This window comes from Haplochromis burtoni, unplaced genomic scaffold (assembly GCF_018398535.1).
Source record: "Haplochromis burtoni strain Fernald_Lab_line unplaced genomic scaffold, NCSU_Asbu1 Contig_6, whole genome shotgun sequence".
Classification (NCBI taxonomy): Eukaryota; Metazoa; Chordata; class Actinopteri; order Cichliformes; family Cichlidae; genus Haplochromis; species Haplochromis burtoni.
In genome coordinates, this window is record NW_024582367.1 from 2857960 (window position 1) to 2877833 (window position 19874).

At 41.1% G+C, this 19874-nt stretch overlaps 1 protein-coding gene across 1 annotated transcript; it reads left to right on the forward strand.

Annotated features, from left to right (window-relative positions):
* Positions 1-4880: 4880 nt before the first annotated feature.
* On the forward strand, positions 4881-14472 carry dhx8 (DEAH (Asp-Glu-Ala-His) box polypeptide 8). Its single transcript, XM_014335642.2, has 23 exons — positions 4881-5067; positions 5345-5430; positions 5509-5581; positions 5682-5773; positions 6174-6280; positions 6441-6812; positions 6978-7122; positions 7434-7640; positions 7725-7812; positions 8042-8139; positions 8776-8923; positions 9406-9587; positions 10280-10474; positions 10599-10784; positions 10874-11084; positions 11186-11367; positions 11615-11755; positions 11877-12032; positions 12208-12345; positions 12501-12629; positions 13041-13237; positions 13351-13530; positions 13632-14472. The coding sequence occupies exons 1-23, from the start codon at positions 4959-4961 to the stop codon at positions 13849-13851; spliced, it is 3642 nt and encodes a 1213-aa protein (XP_014191128.1). The 5' UTR covers positions 4881-4958; the 3' UTR covers positions 13852-14472.
* The last annotated feature ends 5402 nt before the right edge of the window (positions 14473-19874 follow it).

Genomic DNA, 19874 nt, shown 5'->3' on the forward strand with positions numbered 1-19874 from the left:
ACCAGGGCACCACTCTGTAGCCAGGCCTGGGGATGTAGCTTGAGGGAGAGTGCCTGGTGGCTGGGCCTTAGCCCATGGGGTTCTGGGCATGTTCTATTGGAAGGATGCCCCAGGACATGCTGGAGAGATTAGATCTTGGTTAGGCTGCTGTCTCTGATAAGCAGGACACCATTGATGAGGGATTTACTCATTGCTATACCAAAAATATTTTGACATGAAGACATTCATCTTACAGAGCTTGGAAAACATTTTGGAAACAGCGATTTCATCTCTCCTTAAAGCATCTAAAAACACCAACAAACAATAGTTGAATAGTTGATAAATGATTGTAACAAGACTCCAGAGAGTCGCTGCACCTATTCACTAAGAAATAGTTACAGCACTTAACTTGCCCTGAAAGCATAAACTGTCATCTGAGTATTTAGATTAAACAAACAAGAGACATTGTGTTCGCTAACAAGCTTTAAATAGCAACAGCATCAACTGTATAAAAGATGGGTGTAGTCACTGTGAAGTTCCCGATTAGTGAAGTTCCTTAATGAAGCCCTAAGCTGACTTTCTGTTGTTGTTGCTGTTGTCATTGTTGGTGAGTGTGGTGCAGATCTGCATGAGAAGCAAGAACGCAGCAAAGTACATCCCCACATATCCGCAATGGGGACCGTCTTTGTCATATTCAGGACAACGTGAACCAGCACTAAGCCCATAGTCTTATGGGAGACAAGTGCCATTTTCCTATAACTTCTACACTACCTGAAATGTCATTGCAACTGGAGTAGTCGAAAAAAATGACAGTTTAAGGCAGTATCGCACTGACTTCACTTTTTAGATTTAGAAAGTGCACTCATCTCTTATATGAAGTTCGATAAATCGAGATGCTTTGAAATGTGGTTTATTAACATTTGATTCTAATTAATAAGCTTAGTAATAATTCAAATATGATTAATAAGCTATTTCTTGATCATACTCCATTGAATCATCATAGCAGTTCTGAGTCCCAGCGATGATTGGATTTTGGTAAGGATCTCTGTAGAGTCTAGATGTTGGTGCTGGTAAAGGTGAAGATGTAGGCTTGAATGAGGCTCTGAATGACCAGGGAGAGGTGGAAATGGGAAAAAGGGATGCACGAATGATACTCTTAAAAGCAGACTGACAGAAGAGTACTGAGATTACTGAAGCACACAGGAAAGAGGCTTATTGGCTCACAGAAGATGGGCAAGAAAAGGACTGGTTTAGAGTAATGGTGCCATTACTGATCCCATAAAGTCGATTCTGTCCATCTCGACATAACATTTTCAGTGTGAGAAGATGAAATGAAAACACTACGTCTACATGAACAAAATCATCTTTCTCAGATTTCCTTCCTTAAGCATGTACCAAGACATGGTGTCAGTACTGAGTTTGAAAGCGTGTGAAAGAAGAAGCAATGTAAAGAATAGAGTTGTAGCCTGAACACACAGGATACCACACAGACGCATGATTACTGGTGTTCCTTACTGAACATACCCATTAGCTCACAAACTCCAGGCCTCGAGGGCCGGTGTCCTGCATGTTTTAGATGTGTTCTTGATCCAACACAGCTGATTCAAATGGCTAAATTACCTCCTCAACTTGTCTTGAAGTTCTCCAGAGGCCTGGTAATGACCTAATCATTTGATTCAGGTGTGTTGAAACAGGGTGATATCTAAAACCTGCAGCACACCGGCCCTCGAGGCCAGGAGTTTGACACCCATGCTTTAAAGTGAAGTAAGGGCTCTTTAGAAAAATAAGTGCCAACTGCATGTTTCAACATGACAATAGCATAGCATGCAAAGCCAGATGCAGATTTTCTGACCTCACCTCTATTCAGAAGCCTTGGGATGAATCAGAGCACTATGTGTTAGTGAGACTTTATCACCCTACCTCCATGCTCAACCTCGCTAATACTATTGTGGCAGAATCTGAGCCTGTCCCTGAAGATTGGAGGACATTGTTCCAGTAGATTAATGCCCATACCTTTGGAATGAGATCTTTTACAATCACACATGGGTGTAATGTTCAGGTGTCCACACATTTCTGGCTGCGCTGTGTACATGCTTTGAACTTTTGGCAGCATAGACAGTACCAAAGAGATAAACAGTGAAATAAATTCCAGATTGCATTTTGAACAGTGTGAGAAACTGACTTGCAAAAGATCATGAGGGATTTATTAGGAAAGCAGACTGCTACAATGGGAGATTCTCCATGAGAATCCCTTTCTGGCTAAGTCATACTACAGGAACAAATGGAAGGATGTGATGGCAGAAATGTCAAGTGAAGTAAAAGGAAAAAAAAAGATCAAACATGAGTGAAATTCAGGACTCGTCTGACACGGCAAAACACATTGGGAGATAATGTTCTTTTCAAAAATGATAAAATGTCAGAAGTTATGTGGATGTTATGTGAAAACAAGGCTCTTAATCAGGATTAAAGTGGTGTGTGAAATAAGTAGTGTGTTTATGAATGGTAATGAGGATTGATTTTAATAAGGAGATTACAGGCGGGAGGCTTGTGAGGAGGGAGCCAACTAGACACCAACTGAGGGAAATGTGTAAACAGACAGATGGTGGTGGTGTATGTATGTGTGTGTGTGTGTGTGTGTGTGTGTGAACATGCACTAGGGTTCATAAGATGGGTGGGGTGTCCATTAATCGCAGGGTTAGCGGTTCGATCTCTGGTCCCACCCTGTGCCGAAGTGTCCTTGGGTAAAACTTAGAACTCCGGGTTTTTCCCAATGGTAAACGAGCAGCTTACATGGGAGCTCTGCCCCCTTTGGGGCGCATATATGAGTGAGAATGAGAAACAAAGGGTTCTGCAGAGCGAAGCTGAGGTTTAAAAGAGCTATAAGACTGCAGGTGATTTATCAGTCATGAGATCAAAGCTGGGAGGTATCCAAGGAGTAGACGAGGAAGGTTATCTCCTGTGCAGTGCATACCTTAATTTATCATATAAACATAGCTTTTTGCAGTAAGTTAAGATGCAGGTGATACAACATACAGTCTTGATTTTCCTTGCACCTTTACCTCAGTGAAACGTTCTCAAGACTCCACAAGAGATAAAACAGTTAGTGGGTAAAGAACTATGAATCAGCGACAGTGGCAGAAACAAAAACAGAAGTAAAGTCATAGCGTGAAACTGCTTAAACGTTCATGATTGCACAGCATGATTCATTACTAGAAACTGAATTCTTGCTGTTGCAAATCACTTTGCTTCTCATGACCCATACACATAGTTCAGCATACAGTGCATGTGGGTAATCTTTAACCTCCTAAGACCCGAACTCTTTTATGGCATGCATTTTTAATTTCTCTTTTCTATTTGGGCTGATTGGGACCTGATGAATGTAAAAACAAAGAATTACCAGATTTTTTCTTTCCCTGACTTTTGTTTCTGAGAAAATTGAGAGCCACATATGAGGACATTCATTTTAAATTTTGATAGAACAGTAGCAGTATAATGGCCTCGTACGTAGATATCAGGCCCTGGTAGAGCAAAATTTTGTATTTTGGTCTAGACAACCCAAAATGTGATGTCCACATATGTGGACACCAGGTCCTAGGAGGTTAAATTTTTATATGTGCGGTCGCTGAACATTTCATGCCAAATCACTGGTCGTTCATTTTCTAGCAGCCTCTGCTCTTGTGTAAAGATCTAACTGCAGAGAGTAGTTCCCACAAGCATTTGCAATTTCATGCAAATGCGTTGGATGGGGATGAGGTAAGGGCTGCTCGCTACTTAAGCATAAAAAACCTTATCTTAATGGACTGGGTATGTGCATGACGTGCTGAAACAGAGGAGTGCCTTTACATTCTCTGGCCAAAACCATAAAAGTCAAGACGGCAACTATACCTGTCCACATACCATTAGTAGCAGGGTTGAGGCTTTCTTTTATCATTTCAAATACCCTGCACTCATCAGTGGCAATTAATTATTCATTGCACTGCAACGTTTTTTTTATGCAACAAGGCAACAACAGACATTTATGTTTTAAAATGCATCCCAAGTTATGGCCCATCATCATAACATCACCCACTGGTTTTTGGATCTGCATTTCAAAGCCTCATCTTTAGGATTTTGCCCATTTTTTGTTGATATTTGTAGCCAGATGTGTTCATATTTACCTGTCATCATGCTGTATTTATTCACTTTATGGGTGCAAAGAACAGCTATATACTAGAATTTCACTCACCAAAACAATGTACCAGATTCTTGTGATATTTGTACTAAAATGGGCCGAAAGAAGTTCACAACATAGAGAAAGGTTCACTGGTGAAAGGTTCACTTCAGTGCCTCAGATTAGTGGGGGTGAAGCACAGAAGACAATTGTCAGCTACAGCTCCCTGTGTCAGCACACCTGTCAGTCAAAACAGCCGCACCTAACTCATTACATACCAAATTCATTTATGGTGTTAGGTTCTAAACATGCTTTTTTTTAATGAAGCGAAGTTTAGATGCTTTAATAAAGGAGTCTATGGGCATTAACTTGCTTTCAGAGAAACCTCAATTGAACATAAGAGGGGCTGGTGCTGGCTTTATTTTTTCATTTCTCGCCACTTGAGAAGAAAAAACATAAAACATGAAAAAAAAGTCAATTTATCATCTATATTGTGGCAAAAAATAACGTATTAAACATTTGCACGAATAAACCATATACAGTTTATAAAACAAGCACAAAAGGCAAAATAAGGAGGAAAGCATATGGGCTAAGAACTGGCAAACCTCTTGCAAACGACATGAAATGAAAACCCCACATGTGAAGACATCTGTGGTGGAGACGTTTCAATTCAAATTTATTGTGAGGGTTTTGAGTGCCATCGTGTGGCAAGTAGGAGCCAGACCTTGAACTCTACTAAGTGTTTCCGTAAAGGGCGGAAGGGGATGTTGCCCATATCCAATATGTCTGCCGGCGTCTACGTTGTGTGAACAAAAACAACTCGTGGACGATGGCAGACATCGGAGTCGACGAGCTATCGCAGCTCGAATATCTGTCTTTAGTGTCGAAAGTCTGCACGGAGCTTGACAATCACCTGGGAATAAATGACAAAGATTTAGGTACGTATTTTATGCCTTTAAAAATCGCCTTCTGCCAAAACTAGCTAGCTAGCTTATGCTAACTAGCGGTTGTTAGCAAACTAGCATCTGTATTTACTGTAAACATATGAGTTCTTTTTGGATGTATTGTGCCGTTTACTAGATTTAAAAAAACCTTTACATACTAATCATTCAATAAATTCGTTGTGGGTCACTTTTTAATGCTGGGATATAAACTTCGACAGTTATGAGTCTCATGTAGTTCTTCGTTAATGTGTTGTTTGTGGTTCCTTTATAGCTGAATTTGTCATCAGCCTTGCCGAAAAACAACCGAGCTTTGATGGATTCAAAGCACTTTTACTCGAAAATGGAGCCGAATTCACAGTAAGTTAGTCTCTACGAGTTGTTCATGAAGCTCATTGTTATTCAACTAAACATTAACGTTTTCTTCGCTTATTGTAGGATTCTCTCATCAGTAATCTGCTCAGGCTCATTCAGACGATGCGACCACCATCCAAAGCATCTACAAGTAAAGGTAAAGTAGTTAGGCTAACTGTAAACTGGGCAGCTAATGGTCCCAAGGACATATTTTACTCCTTAAAAGTGACATTTCTAACCGTGTGCTCCTCTTCCAGCATCCGAGTCCGTGGCTAAGCCGAAGTCAGAAAAGGAAAAGCTGAGGGAGATGTTTCCTGCACTGTGTAGACCAAATGAGCCTGCACCGAAGGTGTGTGGCTTTATCACATTGTCATGAAGCTGCAGTGTCCACATTATCTTTATTGCAAAACAAGCTTGTACACATGGGCCCTGTACAAAGAAACGATCTAAACACACACAGGGTGTCTTCTGTTGGCAATCAGGTTAAGCGGTGTCACTAAGCTGGTTATCATTTTGATATGTGAACCCAGGATTTTCCTTTTGGTGTTTATATGAAAGGGCTGGTGTTGGCAGTACAGCTAGGAGATGCAGCCTCAAAATTACAATATTTTAAGAAACTGCGATGATAATACAATATATACTGACAATATATACACAAAATACCAAATGTGGTATTGATGCTTGTAGGTAGGCAATAGAAACATTGACCAATTTATGTTGACTGATTTTTGTTATACTGAACTTCGTAGGCTCTCCTGGATGAAGATGATGTTAAAGTAGCAGCTGATGCCATGAAGGAACTGGAAATGTTCATGCCCAGTGTCAGTGGGACAGAGTCCAAAGGGAGCAAGAACAGGTAAGACTCAAGTCACTGGTCACATTTCATTGTCATGTTGGGTTTATTTAAATCTCTGATACCTGTGCTCCAACTAGCAAACTTGCGACGGCTGTTTGAATTCAGGATATTATTGCTGTGTTTATTGTATTATGTATTTCTGGCTCTTCTCCTCTCGTAGATCAGAAAAAAACAGGCGAAGTCGCAGCAGAAGCAGAGAAAAAGACAGACACAGAGATCGAGACAGAGATCGGGAAAAGGACCGAAAGAGACGGCATCGTTCCAGATCCTATTCCAGATCCAGGTCACGCTCCAGAGACCGTGATCGGCATAGAGATAGAGATAGAGACCGTGGCAAGAGAAGAGACAAATCTTCCCGCTGGTCTGAGCGCTCACCTAGTCCGAGAAAAGACCAAGAGAGAGAGTCTGACCGCTGGAAGGACAAACACGTGGATCGCCCTCCACCTGAGGAACCTTCTGTTGGTGATATCTACAATGGAAAGGTTACCAGCATCATGCAGTTTGGATGCTTTGTTCAGCTTGAGGGACTCAGGTTAGTATAAGGTCGCAAACATTGTATAAATATACCTTCAGTTTTAAAGGGGTCTGCTGGTTACTAAAGATGTTTTCAGTGCATACTATTTAGAGATGTCTCCGCTTTTGTCCTGTCTCTTATTTCATTGTTAAAGTTGTCCATGATCATCTTCTCAATTTCTAGGAAGCGATGGGAGGGTCTGGTCCACATTTCTGAGCTGCGCAGGGAGGGCCGTGTGGCCAACGTGGCCGACGTTGTTAGCAAAGGCCAAAGAGTCAAAGTCAAGGTGCTCTCATTCACAGGGTCCAAGACCAGCCTCAGTATGAAGGTAAAAAAACAAAACATAACAGTGTGGTGCTCAGTTGATTTTAATAAAGCAAGTAGAGATTTTCTGTGTTAAAGTGAAGGAAGTTTTCAGATGTCTTCCTTCTGATCCTGCCTGAAGAAATACGATTTTTATCAAATAATTTGTGCTTAATTAATTTCACATTTATTATATTATAAATGTATGTATTTATTCATTCTGGTGAGTTTCAGCCAGTGGAACTAAATCAAATTTTCCTTGAGATTTTTCAGCCGTTGTATCTGAGCTCCGGGTACAGATAATGGAACGTTTTTATTTCCTCCTCTGTTTGCCAGGATGTAGACCAGGAGACTGGAGAAGACCTGAACCCCAACAGGAGGAGGAACGTTGGCCCCGACGGGGGGGAGGAAATTTCCATGAGGAATCCTGATCGGCCGAGCAACCTGAACCTCGGCCACGCGCCGGAGCTGGAACAGGATGACACACTGGAGCGCAAGAGGCTCACCAAAATCTCAGACCCAGAGAAGTGGGAGATCAAACAGGTGGGTTCACATTTGAAGTGGCTGAAGCTTCGTTTATGTCTGTGCATCTATCTGATTTTAAAAGGTGTTTGTTAAAATCCTCAGATGATTGCTGCCAATGTTTTGTCCAAAGAAGAATTTCCTGATTTTGATGATGAGACAGGCATCCTTCCTAAAGTTGATGATGAAGAGGGTAAGAAATTGTTTTGTCTATGACTGAACTGCTTTAATAAATGAGTAATTCAGGCTAGTAAAGGCACTTAATAAAACAGTCATCAAGTATTTAAACAGTTTCAGCTTTTTAGCATTAAGCATAAATATTTAATACCATCTTGTATATTTGAGTTAGGGTTAGCTCTTGTTCATGTGAACCATGACTAAGTGTGACCTGATTGCTAACTGGTTGGTTTCATTTCATACAGATGAAGACTTGGAAATTGAGCTGGTTGAAGAGGAACCACCGTTTCTGAGAGGCCACACGAAGCAAAGCATGGACATGAGCCCTGTCAAGATTGTCAAGGTAACAGTAGAAGTTTGAGTGAAAGGAAAAAAAGAATAAACTAGGAGTAAATTTTCAAAAAATGATCAGGCCATAAAGTTTTCCAGCACCCTGCTGTGATTTATAAATTGAATTAATTATATTATAATTCTGGCGAAATATTCTTGTTTATATTTAATAGTTAAATTTAAACATCTCGACAGTCAAACAAACAGAACGTCCCTGGTTTGAATCCATTGGCCAGCTGGAGCCTTTCTGTAAGGAATTTGCATGTGTTTCCTGCGTGGGTTCTCTCTAGGTTCCTCCCAGTGGAACATGCAGATTAGGTCAATTGGTAATGCTGAGTTGGCTGTAGGTGTGAGTGGTTGTGTCAGCGCTGGGATAGACTGGTGAACCTTTCCAACCAGCTTAACCACAGCCTTGAGCAAGAATGGTGAAAAAAGATGGATGAGTTTATAAATTTTTAATGTTATGAAGTAAATGAGTTTCTGTAATATATCACCATGGACTGATTCAGGAAAAGGCACAACTTGGTGCATAAAACACCATCTCCTGCAGATAGTGATCTTATAGTCAGAGCAATACAGTATGTGGTTTAATTTGGATTTAAGGATTTATACGGTATTTAATTATGATCTCTTCCTGTGCTCTTCATAGAATCCAGATGGCTCGCTGTCCCAGGCAGCCATGATGCAGAGTGCTCTGGCAAAAGAGAGACGAGAACTGAAGCAGGCGGCGCGGGAAGCAGAGATGGACTCCATCCCCATGGGGCTGAACAAACACTGGGTTGACCCGCTGCCAGATGGTTAGAAATCTTTTGGACGTCCTCATTAAATCAGTTTTAAACTATTGCTAAATAGGAGTTTGTTGAGCAACACATCTGCAATCATGGCATGAGGAAGTATCTTAAATTGGGTTTTCAGATGTTATTGGACAATATTTTATCTTTGCTTTTGGATTAGCTTTAAATTAATGTAGCACTGTAGAATGTATGCTAGCCCTGCTTATTAAAAACCACAGCCCAGACACGACACTTCCTCCATGCTGGCAGACAGCACCCCTCAGGCTTGCCGGTACTGGAGATAGTTATCTGGTTTCCTGCCGCCCCCCATCTGGCCGGAATAGTCTTGTCATGGTTTAGTGTGCCTGTGTGCCCTCCTTAAGCACAAGGTGGTCTAGATGGCTTCCACTGGTGGGCATTATTCTGCCAACCCAACAGAGATGTAGCTTAATATACGGTCAAACTTGAGTTGTAAAGCTAGATATATTTCCTCTTCTCTCTTACAGTTGATGGTCGACAGATTGCCGCTAACATGAGAGGCATTGGCATGATGCCCAATGACATCCCAGAGTGGAAGAAACATGCGTTTGGAGGGAACAAGGCATCCTATGGAAAGAAGACCCAACTCTCTATCCTGGAGCAGAGAGAGAGCCTACCCATCTACAAGCTGAAAGAGCAGCTCATTCAGGTTCATTACAGTTTAAACTCAGTGGGAGAAATTTCTGAGATTTAGTTTCACGTTTCAAAAATTGGTTTCTAACTGAATCTATTCAAAGATGGCTGCAGGTTGTTAAACGTCCTAGGCAGACGCTTTCACCTATAAATGGCCTTTAAAAAGAAAAGAAATGACTAAAATTGGACTTTGAAAGTTTAGATTGCTCAATCTGACTGTTGGGCTAATATGGTCATTTATAGTTTGAGCGTTTCAGGGTATGTTGTGTAATAAAAAACTTATGAAATACTAAAACATCCTCAGCCTAAAAACATCCTCAAAATACAAAAATCCACAAAGCTTCAGCCCAGTGGGGTGGAAATATTGACATGTGCAAGTCTAATAACAAATAGCTATCCTAAAGAGGATATTTTCACGTTTTTTCTAAGATTTAGTAATGACATTTTCAAGTTGGTATGTACAAGTTCTTAAAATGTTTTACATTAACTTGGTCCTTGATGTTGATGATTTGGTTAATTGAGCTTTTAGTAATGTTAATGACCAGATTTTTAGCTGGTGTCTTCTTTCTTCTGGTTCTGACGAAGTAAAATATAACACCCCCAACAAACTCTGTTATTCCCTCTAAAAAAAAAGAAACCCAAATAAGGATGAATGCTTTTTGTTTACCAGTTACTAACTGTTGCTGTGTCCTTGTTAATCTGTTGCAGGCTGTTCACGACAACCAGATCCTGATCGTCATTGGAGAGACGGGATCTGGAAAGACCACACAGATCACCCAGTACCTGGCAGAGGCTGGTTACACAGCCAGGGGGAAGATTGGCTGTACGCAGCCCCGTCGTGTGGCTGCCATGTCAGTGGCTAAGAGAGTCTCTGAGGAGTACGGTTGTTGTCTGGGACAAGAGGTGAGTTAAATATTTCTGATCTTGAGTAAAGTGCAATCGTGTTACAGTATATAATTACTGAGCACCTTTTGCACACTGCAGCTTTGCTTAATCTCATTGGGACTTATCTTTTTGTGTTTTCCAGGTGGGCTACACAATCCGTTTTGAGGATTGCACAAGTCCTGAGACTGTGATCAAGTACATGACAGACGGTATGTTATTGAGAGAGTGTTTGATTGACTCAGAGTTGGGCCAGTACGCCATTATCATGTTAGATGAAGCTCATGAGAGGACAATCCACACTGATGTTCTTTTTGGCCTCCTCAAGAAGGTAAGCAAAGGTTTCCTACATTTAATCTCTGACTTAATGGAGAATCAGAGACAAAAGGGATTCTGAGTGTCTCTTCTTGTGTTTGTCAGACTGTACAGAAGCGCACAGACATGAAGCTTATTGTGACATCAGCTACACTGGATGCTGTGAAGTTCTCTCAGTATTTCTATGAAGCACCCATCTTCACCATCCCCGGCAGAACGTATCCAGTAGAGGTTCTTTACACCAAAGAACCTGAGACGGACTACCTGGATGCCAGCCTCATCACTGTCATGCAGATTCATCTGACTGAGCCTCCAGGTATGTTTTTTCTCTAAGTCATGAAAAATGGATGTTCTTTCCACCTTTGGACTCTAGTATCAGTCCATGTCATCCATCTTACTGTGACTCTTCCTTTGCAGGAGACATCCTGGTGTTTTTAACTGGACAGGAGGAGATCGACACAGCCTGTGAGATCCTTTATGAGCGAATGAAGTCTCTTGGGCCTGATGTTCCTGAGCTGATCATTCTGCCAGTTTATTCTGCCCTGCCCAGTGAGATGCAGACCAGAATCTTTGACCCAGCACCCCCAGGCAGCAGAAAGGTACTTTCAGTAAATCTTTAGAATCTATAGAAACATATAACATTCGTTTTGTTCAAAGATTACAATTTGTGTAACTGTCCCTTTTCATTTGTCTGTAGAACTAAAAGTTTGGTTCAGATAATAGGTTTCAGTGATTTAGTCAGTGTGTTTAGTATTTTTGTGGCCCTATATTGACATGGGTAAAGTCAATTCAGGATATTTTGTTGCTTCAGAGCAAATATATAATGTCCTTTGTTCTTTCTCTCAGGTTGTCATCGCCACAAACATTGCAGAGACCTCTCTGACCATCGATGGAATCTATTATGTTGTAGATCCAGGCTTTGTCAAGCAGAAAGTGTACAACTCTAAGACTGGCATTGATCAGCTGGTGGTGACGCCAATCTCACAGGTACAGCGGCTTTGTGATGTACTTGATGTTGTAGCAAAGGAGCTCTTAGAGCCTCGCTGAAGGCATTAGTGTTTCAAAATGATTTATGGTGACATAAAACTCTTTATTGTATTTGCTCCAGGCTCAGGCTAAGCAGAGGGCAGGTCGTGCCGGCAGAACAGGCCCTGGAAAGTGTTACAGGCTGTACACTGAGAGAGCCTACAGAGATGAGATGCTGACAACCAATGTACCTGAAATCCAGAGAACCAACTTGGCCAGCACTGTGCTGTCGCTGAAGGTAGGAGCTGTTGTCCTTCAGTTCTTATCATGCATAGGATGACATCCTGCGTTATTGAGAAGAAGAAATTAAACGAGTTAAAAAAACAAAACAACTAACAGACAGGAGAAGTAAACTAGACCTCTGCTTTAACATTTCAGATCACTAACGTTCATATTAATATTGACTCCTCCAGGCAATGGGCATCAATGATCTGCTGTCTTTTGACTTCATGGACGCTCCTCCTATGGAGACTCTGATCACAGCCATGGAGCAGCTCTACACCTTAGGAGCTCTGGACGATGAAGGCTTACTCACACGACTGGGTCGAAGGGTAAGGATGTTTTTACCCAATGGTTTCTCTCTGCTGCAAAGAAGAGCAGATAAATCTACATGTAATCAGATTTATGTAGCTGTATTTTCTTTAACTTCTTGTCTTTCTGTTATTCTGATAAGACTTTTAATCTCCTGTGCGTTTGTGTCTGCTAGATGGCTGAGTTCCCTCTGGAGCCCATGTTGTGTAAGATGCTGATCATGTCTGTCCATCTGGGCTGCAGCGAAGAGATGCTCACAATCGTGTCGATGCTGTCTGTGCAGAATGTCTTTTACAGGCCTAAGGTATGCTTTGAACACCGTCCAGTCATTTCTACACATCTCATTCCTTATCTGTGTAAGCAGTCATGCAATGTGTTGTGGTAGCGCTTCCTTTGAATCAATGGAGCATTGAATCCACTACGGTTTAACTGCATTAAGTTGAGATCAAGGCCACTTTATACAGATTAGTGGATGTCCAGTGGAAATGAACACTTCTGGGAAATCTTTAGCAACCTCAGGACTTATTTACTTCAGATGTGTTTAGAAACATTTAAACTTGAAAATGCAAAGTTTCATAAAAACTTTACAAATGTTGAAAGTGGCTATGAGAGCTGCAGCTGAGTGTTTGTGATGTTTTTAACATTTTTATAGTAAAAGATTTTGAAATGTATTCTGAATTCAATGATTCCCCCCCCCCCATTTTTTGTGTTAAAGGACAAGCAGGCCTTGGCTGACCAGAAGAAGGCAAAGTTCCACCAACCTGAGGGCGATCACCTCACCCTGCTAGCTGTCTACAACTCCTGGAAGAACAACAAGTTCTCCAACCCCTGGTGCTACGAGAACTTCATCCAGGCTCGCTCCCTGCGCAGAGCCCAGGATATCCGCAAACAGATGCTGGGGATCATGGACAGGTACATTAGAGCCAAAATGTTAAATACTAAAAATCAAAAATCACTTTAAATGCTAACGGTAGCACAAGAAATTATATTGCTTAGAAAGATTTAACATGTTCTTTTCTCTCTAGACATAAACTGGATGTAGTATCTTGTGGTAAAGCTACTGTGCGAGTCCAGAAAGCCATCTGCAGTGGTTTCTTCAGGAATGCGGCCAAAAAAGATCCTCAGGAGGGCTACAGAACCCTGATAGACCAGCAAGTTGTTTACATCCACCCCTCCAGTGCTCTGTTCAACCGGCAGCCTGAGTGGTATGTCAGCATTTCAGTTTTTACTGTGCCACAGCGAAAGAGGAAGTAAATCTTTCTTGCAAGTTGAGCACTGTCTGATTTCTCAAATTCTTTGTCGATAGGGTTGTGTACCACGAGCTGGTGCTGACTACAAAGGAGTACATGCGTGAGGTGACCACCATCGACCCTCGCTGGCTGGTGGAGTTCGCACCTGCCTTCTTTAAAGTGTCCGACCCCACCCGCCTCAGCAAGCAGAAGAAACAGCAGCGCCTCGAGCCCCTGTACAACCGTTACGAAGAGCCCAACGCTTGGAGAATCTCACGCGCCTTCAGACGCCGATAATGTGTGTGACATCACAAACGTGCAACTCGGGTACTTGGACAGTAGTGGCAAAGTCGGACGTGTGGTCTCGTACCAGCACTGGGAAAACCCTGCAGGATGAAGGGTTTGCGTCACAGTTTGATTTGACGCTGCAGTCAGTCCTCCTTTCAGTTTTGTAAACAGTGTACATTTTCCACCAAAACTTACTGATCACATTTCTGTATTCGTCTTGACTTTTTGTTGTTGTTGTTTTGTTTTTAAAAAAAATTGAGATGGGATGGGAATCTTGGTGTCAGTTGTTTTAGAAACACCAGAGGTATTTCCTTTGTTTAAGACTAGCAGGAAAAATTGGCGATTTTAATGTTCTGTTTGCAGATTTTGCAAAACAATTTATATTTATGTCTATTCTCTAAATTGTAACAGTAATATTGTACTGCAATGTTAAGTCTTAAGTAATGACCTAAAGGAAATCATAATGGGGCTTTTATATTTTAACTAATCGACTGATGTCAGAGTAAAAGGATGGAAAAACATTTGTTTGATGTATTTTGTACAGGAATTGAGACTTTCACTTGTCGGTGTATCAAAGAATTACAGTGAAACTATGAAAACGTGTTCTCATTAAATACTGAATTTTCCTAAGCCTGTTGAGATTTTGTTGTCATCCATCCATTTTTATCCAGCTATCTGAAGTCGAGTCAGAGCTTTTTCCCTTCCTCCTGGGGGATGCCGAATGCCAGACAGATCTCTGGGTTAGGTGTGCCAGAAAAACATCCAATGGGAGTCATCCAGGAGAGGTCCTCATCAGATGCCCAAACCACCTTAGCTGATTTGTTTTGGATGGGAAGGTGGGGTGGCTGCTCTGAGCTTCCTCTGCATGTCCAAGTTACTCTTCCTGATCAGTTGGTAAATTAAAAGCTTCAACTTCTAGCTCAGCTTTCTCTTCACAACCATCAGTAACACCGCTGACTCGTAAGCTCTTCTTACGAAGGTAGAGAATGGTACACTGGAAATTTTCCTGAGGAGGAAATTGTGGTATTGTAGCTAGGCACAAAGAGGAGAATAAAAATGAGCCAAAGAAGTTAATGGAAGAAAAAAAAGTACAGAAATTTGAATGAGGATGTTTAAAAATGCACGAAAAAGATCAATTTGATGACTTTGATGTTAAGGGTGGATATGCTAGGGATTAAGAATCAGCGGTGGTAACAAGCTAACAGGTAACCTAAGGACATCTAAGAAAATATATGAAAAGTCTTATATGAAGATGGAAACTTAAGATTTAAAACTTTAGGATGTTTACAAAGAGTCACACTAAATGTAACCAGAGGTTTTCATTACCAGAATTATTCCACAGGCCACTTACAATATATTTTTAATAATGGGATTATCAATATATATATGTATAGTATTGGGTTATTAATGAGTTAAAAATAAAACGTGAAGGCTAGGTGAGTATAAGCGCATAAGCCAAAAAAATGTTTTTTTTAAACCCCACGCTTAATGCATATTAACCTTGAGCTATGTAGAGTTGCCCAACAGGGGGCAGCAGTGCTGAAACATTTAGCTTCAATCACGAGAAGCGAAATGGCGTTTGACGTGTAACAACTTGCACGTTTGTGTTTGGTGTGCACAGAGCTGGAGAATCTTGATGACAACATTACTTATAAAGACATAATTAGTTATCTTGGCATTGCTTAATTGTAAAGATGTGTGATAAAGCTCGTCCTAGGAGTGTAAAGTTAGGATGAACTGCTGAGCATAGGTTGCTGTGTTGGAGCAGAATCTGTGATCAGTCTTACCGAGAATCCCAACATTCGAAGACTTTAAAGCATTTCTGACAGAAAATTGAGCCGTCTTTATAGTAAGTACACCTTAAATTACTATTATTTTTTTATCCATTTGCTGCTGTTGTTTTATTACTTTAAAAAATATTTTTTTAAAGTTTGTTTTTAGTATATATTTATTGGTTATTTAAATATAATGGCCTTGGCATAAGAAAAGTCTTATTGGGTGTGTTGTTGGCCTTTTGTTTTGATTGTCCTAAAAAAAGCTTCCATATTTTACTGAGTCAGGAGTGTGAATAAAAGAAACAGCAAAAAAATTAAATTGAAGTTGGACTGCAGGATAAATTTTTACTCTATGCTTTCAAACTGCAGATGATGAAACGGATGGAGGTGGTTAAATGGTACTCACCATTCCTGAGGGTCAGACTAATGGTCAGCAGACGTCATTCACAGTTTTCAAGGTATACTGTCTGATATTGTCCATGTGAACACTATGTACTTCTTACTTACTGACATTTTCCAGTTCTGTTATGTGTTATTTCCTACATATGGAAACTTTATGGGTCACTTCATATGAAATCTACCAAATCTAAAAGAATTCCCTCTTGACTCCCTCAGAAAGAAATTATTTACAATTATCGTACAATAACTTTACCATATTTAATGATACCATGCAAAATTCATACTCTGAATATTTAGGAGTTGTGGTACTTTCTAGTTTTGCCTTATTTGCTTTTTCCAGCATTTTCACATACAGTGGGGCAAAAAAGTATTTAGTCAGCCACCGATTGTGCAAGTTCCCCCACCTAAAATGATGACAGAGGTCAGTAATTTGCACCAGAGGTACACTTCAACTGTGAGAGACAGAATGTGAAAAAAAAATCCATGAATCCACATGGTAGGATTTGTAAAGAATTTATTCGTAAATCAGGGTGGAAAATAAGTATTTGGTCACCTCAAACAAGGAAAATCTCTGGCTCTCACAGACCTGTAACGTCTTCTGTAAGAAGCTTTTCTGTCCCCCACTCGTTACCTGTATGAATGGCACCTGTTTGAACTCATCATCTGTATAAAAGACACCTGTCCACAGCCTCAAACAGTCAGACTCCAAACTCCGCCATGGCCAAGACCAAAGAGCTTTCGAAGGACACCAGGAAAAGTATTGTAGACCTGCACCAGACTGGGAAGAGTGAATCTACAATAGGCAAGCAGCTTGGTGTGAAAAAATCAACTGTGGGAGCAATCATCAGAAAATGGAAGACATACAAGACCACTGATAATCTCCCTCGATCTGGGGCTCCACGCAAGATCTCATCCCGTGGGGTCAAAATGATCATGAGAACGGTGAGCAAAGATCCCAGAACCACACGGGGGGACCTGGTGAATGACCTGCAGAGAGCTGGGACCAAAGTAACAAAGGTCACCATCAGTAACACACTACAACGGCAGGGAATCAAATCCCGCAGTGCCAGACGTGTTCCGCTGCTGAAGCCAGTGCATGTCCAGGCCCGTCTGAAGTTTGCCAGAGAGCACATGGATGATACAGCAGAGGATTGGGAGAATGTCATGTGGTCAGATGAAACCAAAGTAGAACTTTTTGGTATAAACTCAACTCGTCGTGTTTGGAGGAAGAAGAATACTGAGTTGCATCCCAAGAACACCATACCTACTGTGAAGCATGGGGGTGGAAACATCATGCTATGGGGCTGTTTTTCTGCCAAGGGGACAGGACGACTGATCCGTGTTAAGGACAGAATGAATGGGGCCATGTATCGTGAGATTTTGAGCCAAAACCTCCTTCCATCAGTGAGAACTTTGAAGATGAAACGAGGCTGGGTCTTCCAACATGACAATGATCCAAAACACACCGCCCGGGCAACAAAGGAGTGGCTCCGTAAGAAGCATTTGAAAGTCCTGGAGTGGCCTAGCCAGTCTCCAGACCTCAACCCCATAGAAAATCTGTGGCGGGAGTTGAAAGTCCGTGTTGCTCGGCGACAGCCCCAAAACATCACTGCTCTCGAGAAGATCTGCATGGAGGAATGGGCCAAAATACCAGCTACTGTGTGTGCAAACCTGGTAAAGACCTATAGTAAACGTTTGACCTCTGTTATTGCCAACAAAGGTTATGTTACAAAGTATTGAGTTGTATTTTTGTTATTGACCAAATACTTATTTTCCACCCTGATTTACGAATAAATTCTTTACAAATCCTACCATGTGGATTCATGGATTTTTTTTTTCACATTCTGTCTCTCACAGTTGAAGTGTACCTCTGGTGCAAATTACTGACCTCTGTCATCATTTTAAGTGGGGGGACTTGCACAATCGGTGGCTGACTAAATACTTTTTTGCCCCACTGTAACTTCACAAGTACAGGAGATAGTCACACAGACGTTTCACACATCTGCCAGTGTTACAAGTCACAGATTTTCTATAACCAGCTTTGAACATCAGTCTATCATAACTGAAATAGCAGAACTGCAGGAATTCCTTCCATGGCCACACTCATATAGAACATAAAGCATATGACAGCTCCCCTTTTTGACTTACTTCAGTTAGTAACACAACTCTCTGAAGGTTTACCCAAAATGCACTTAGAAGGTTTTCTGCACTGAGTTGCAAAAAAAGAAAAACATCCAGGGTAGCTTGTTTTTCCTCACTCTGCACTGATGCTCAAAATTGCTTATAGAAAAATTGTGCTGTGAGTTTGGCTTTAGATTGTGACACAGACTGATTTGATTTTAATTTCTAACAGAACGTATGTTTTTTTTCAGCCCCTGTGGATATCTGCCATATTTATAGTCTCGAGAGCTCACAAATGCTAGAAGAATAGCGCAAATTTAAGTGGCAAACCTCGATTGAGGACCAGTTTTAAGTACCTTCCATGTGTTCCTCTTGACTAAGCAAGGTGAGAAATGTAACTGGTAGGAATCAACAAAAACCAGCTGGATATTTTTAAATCTTCAAAATGCCCACATATGAACATTTCCAAAATTCGTGTAACCTTTGCAGTGTCTTTCTCTTGCAATAATTCTCAAGCATCCTTGAAAGAAGCTTACTTCCAGCCGGAAACTTAATTAAAATGCAACATCACCAATCTCTTGTTTGAGATTTGAAATTTAAAGAAATCAAACTCTAATTTCTCTTCTACGCCAGGCCTATTCCATTGTGACCTCAGAGCTGGAGATCATTATCAGGGCTTCCTCTGACTTTCCACTGGCACACAGAGGCGTAATGCACTCTTGTCTTCAGCAGCCTGAGGGGTCTCTGAGGTTTTACAAGTTCCTTCCAGCCCTGCTCACTACCTCTGACTCATACTTTAATACACAATGATCTTGTTGGGAAGTTCATTATCTTGGCAATTCATCTTAATTAAACAAAATGAAGACTGTTCTATGGATCTAGCTGGAAATTTACACATGTTCAGACTCACTGGAAGATCAGTGCCAACACAGTGTCACAATGCCTGGTGAGAAAAATGGAAAGTGGAACGACTGTATAGCATGCATCTTTAGTGATTTTAAAGCAACAAGAATTAGTTGCATGTGAATTTATTTTTGATTTTCTCTAAGAAACACAGGGTCAAAAGTATACATATCCCCCTTGACATTTCATATCTGGTGAAATGTCAAGTTGCACCTTGACCAGATACTTTTGTTCACTATCAACAAGCTTTTGGCATAATTTTGTCGATATTTAATGACTTTTCTTAACACAGTTTATTTAAACTGGTTAGTTTCCTGGCGTGAACCTGGCTTTTAAGCGCAGTCGACAAATTTTCAGTAGGGCTAGGTCGGGGGCTTTTGAAAGGCCATTCCAGAAGCTTAATGTTAGCCTGCTTTGTCCGTTCCCAAACTAGTTTTGATGTATATTTGGGGTCATTGTCCTGTTAGGACACCCAGTTTTCAACCATCGAGCGATTTGTGGTTATGTTGAAGAATTTGGAGGTAGTCCTCCTCCATTATTTCATCCACTTTGTGCAATGTAACAGTACCAATGGCATGAGAACAGCCTCAGAGCATGATGCTGCCATCACCGTGCTTGACGGTGCTCTTAGGTTTGAAAGCCTCACATATCTCTTGTCATTGTGGCGAAATAGTCTTTGCCTCAACTGACCATAAAACTTTACTCCAAAACACATTTGTCTTGTCCATGTAGGCAGCTGAAAATTTCAGCTGAGCTTAAAGGTGCTAATTTTGAAAAAGTGGCTTCTTTCTTTGTCCATGGTGATTAAAACTCGCTTCACTGGACAGTGACACT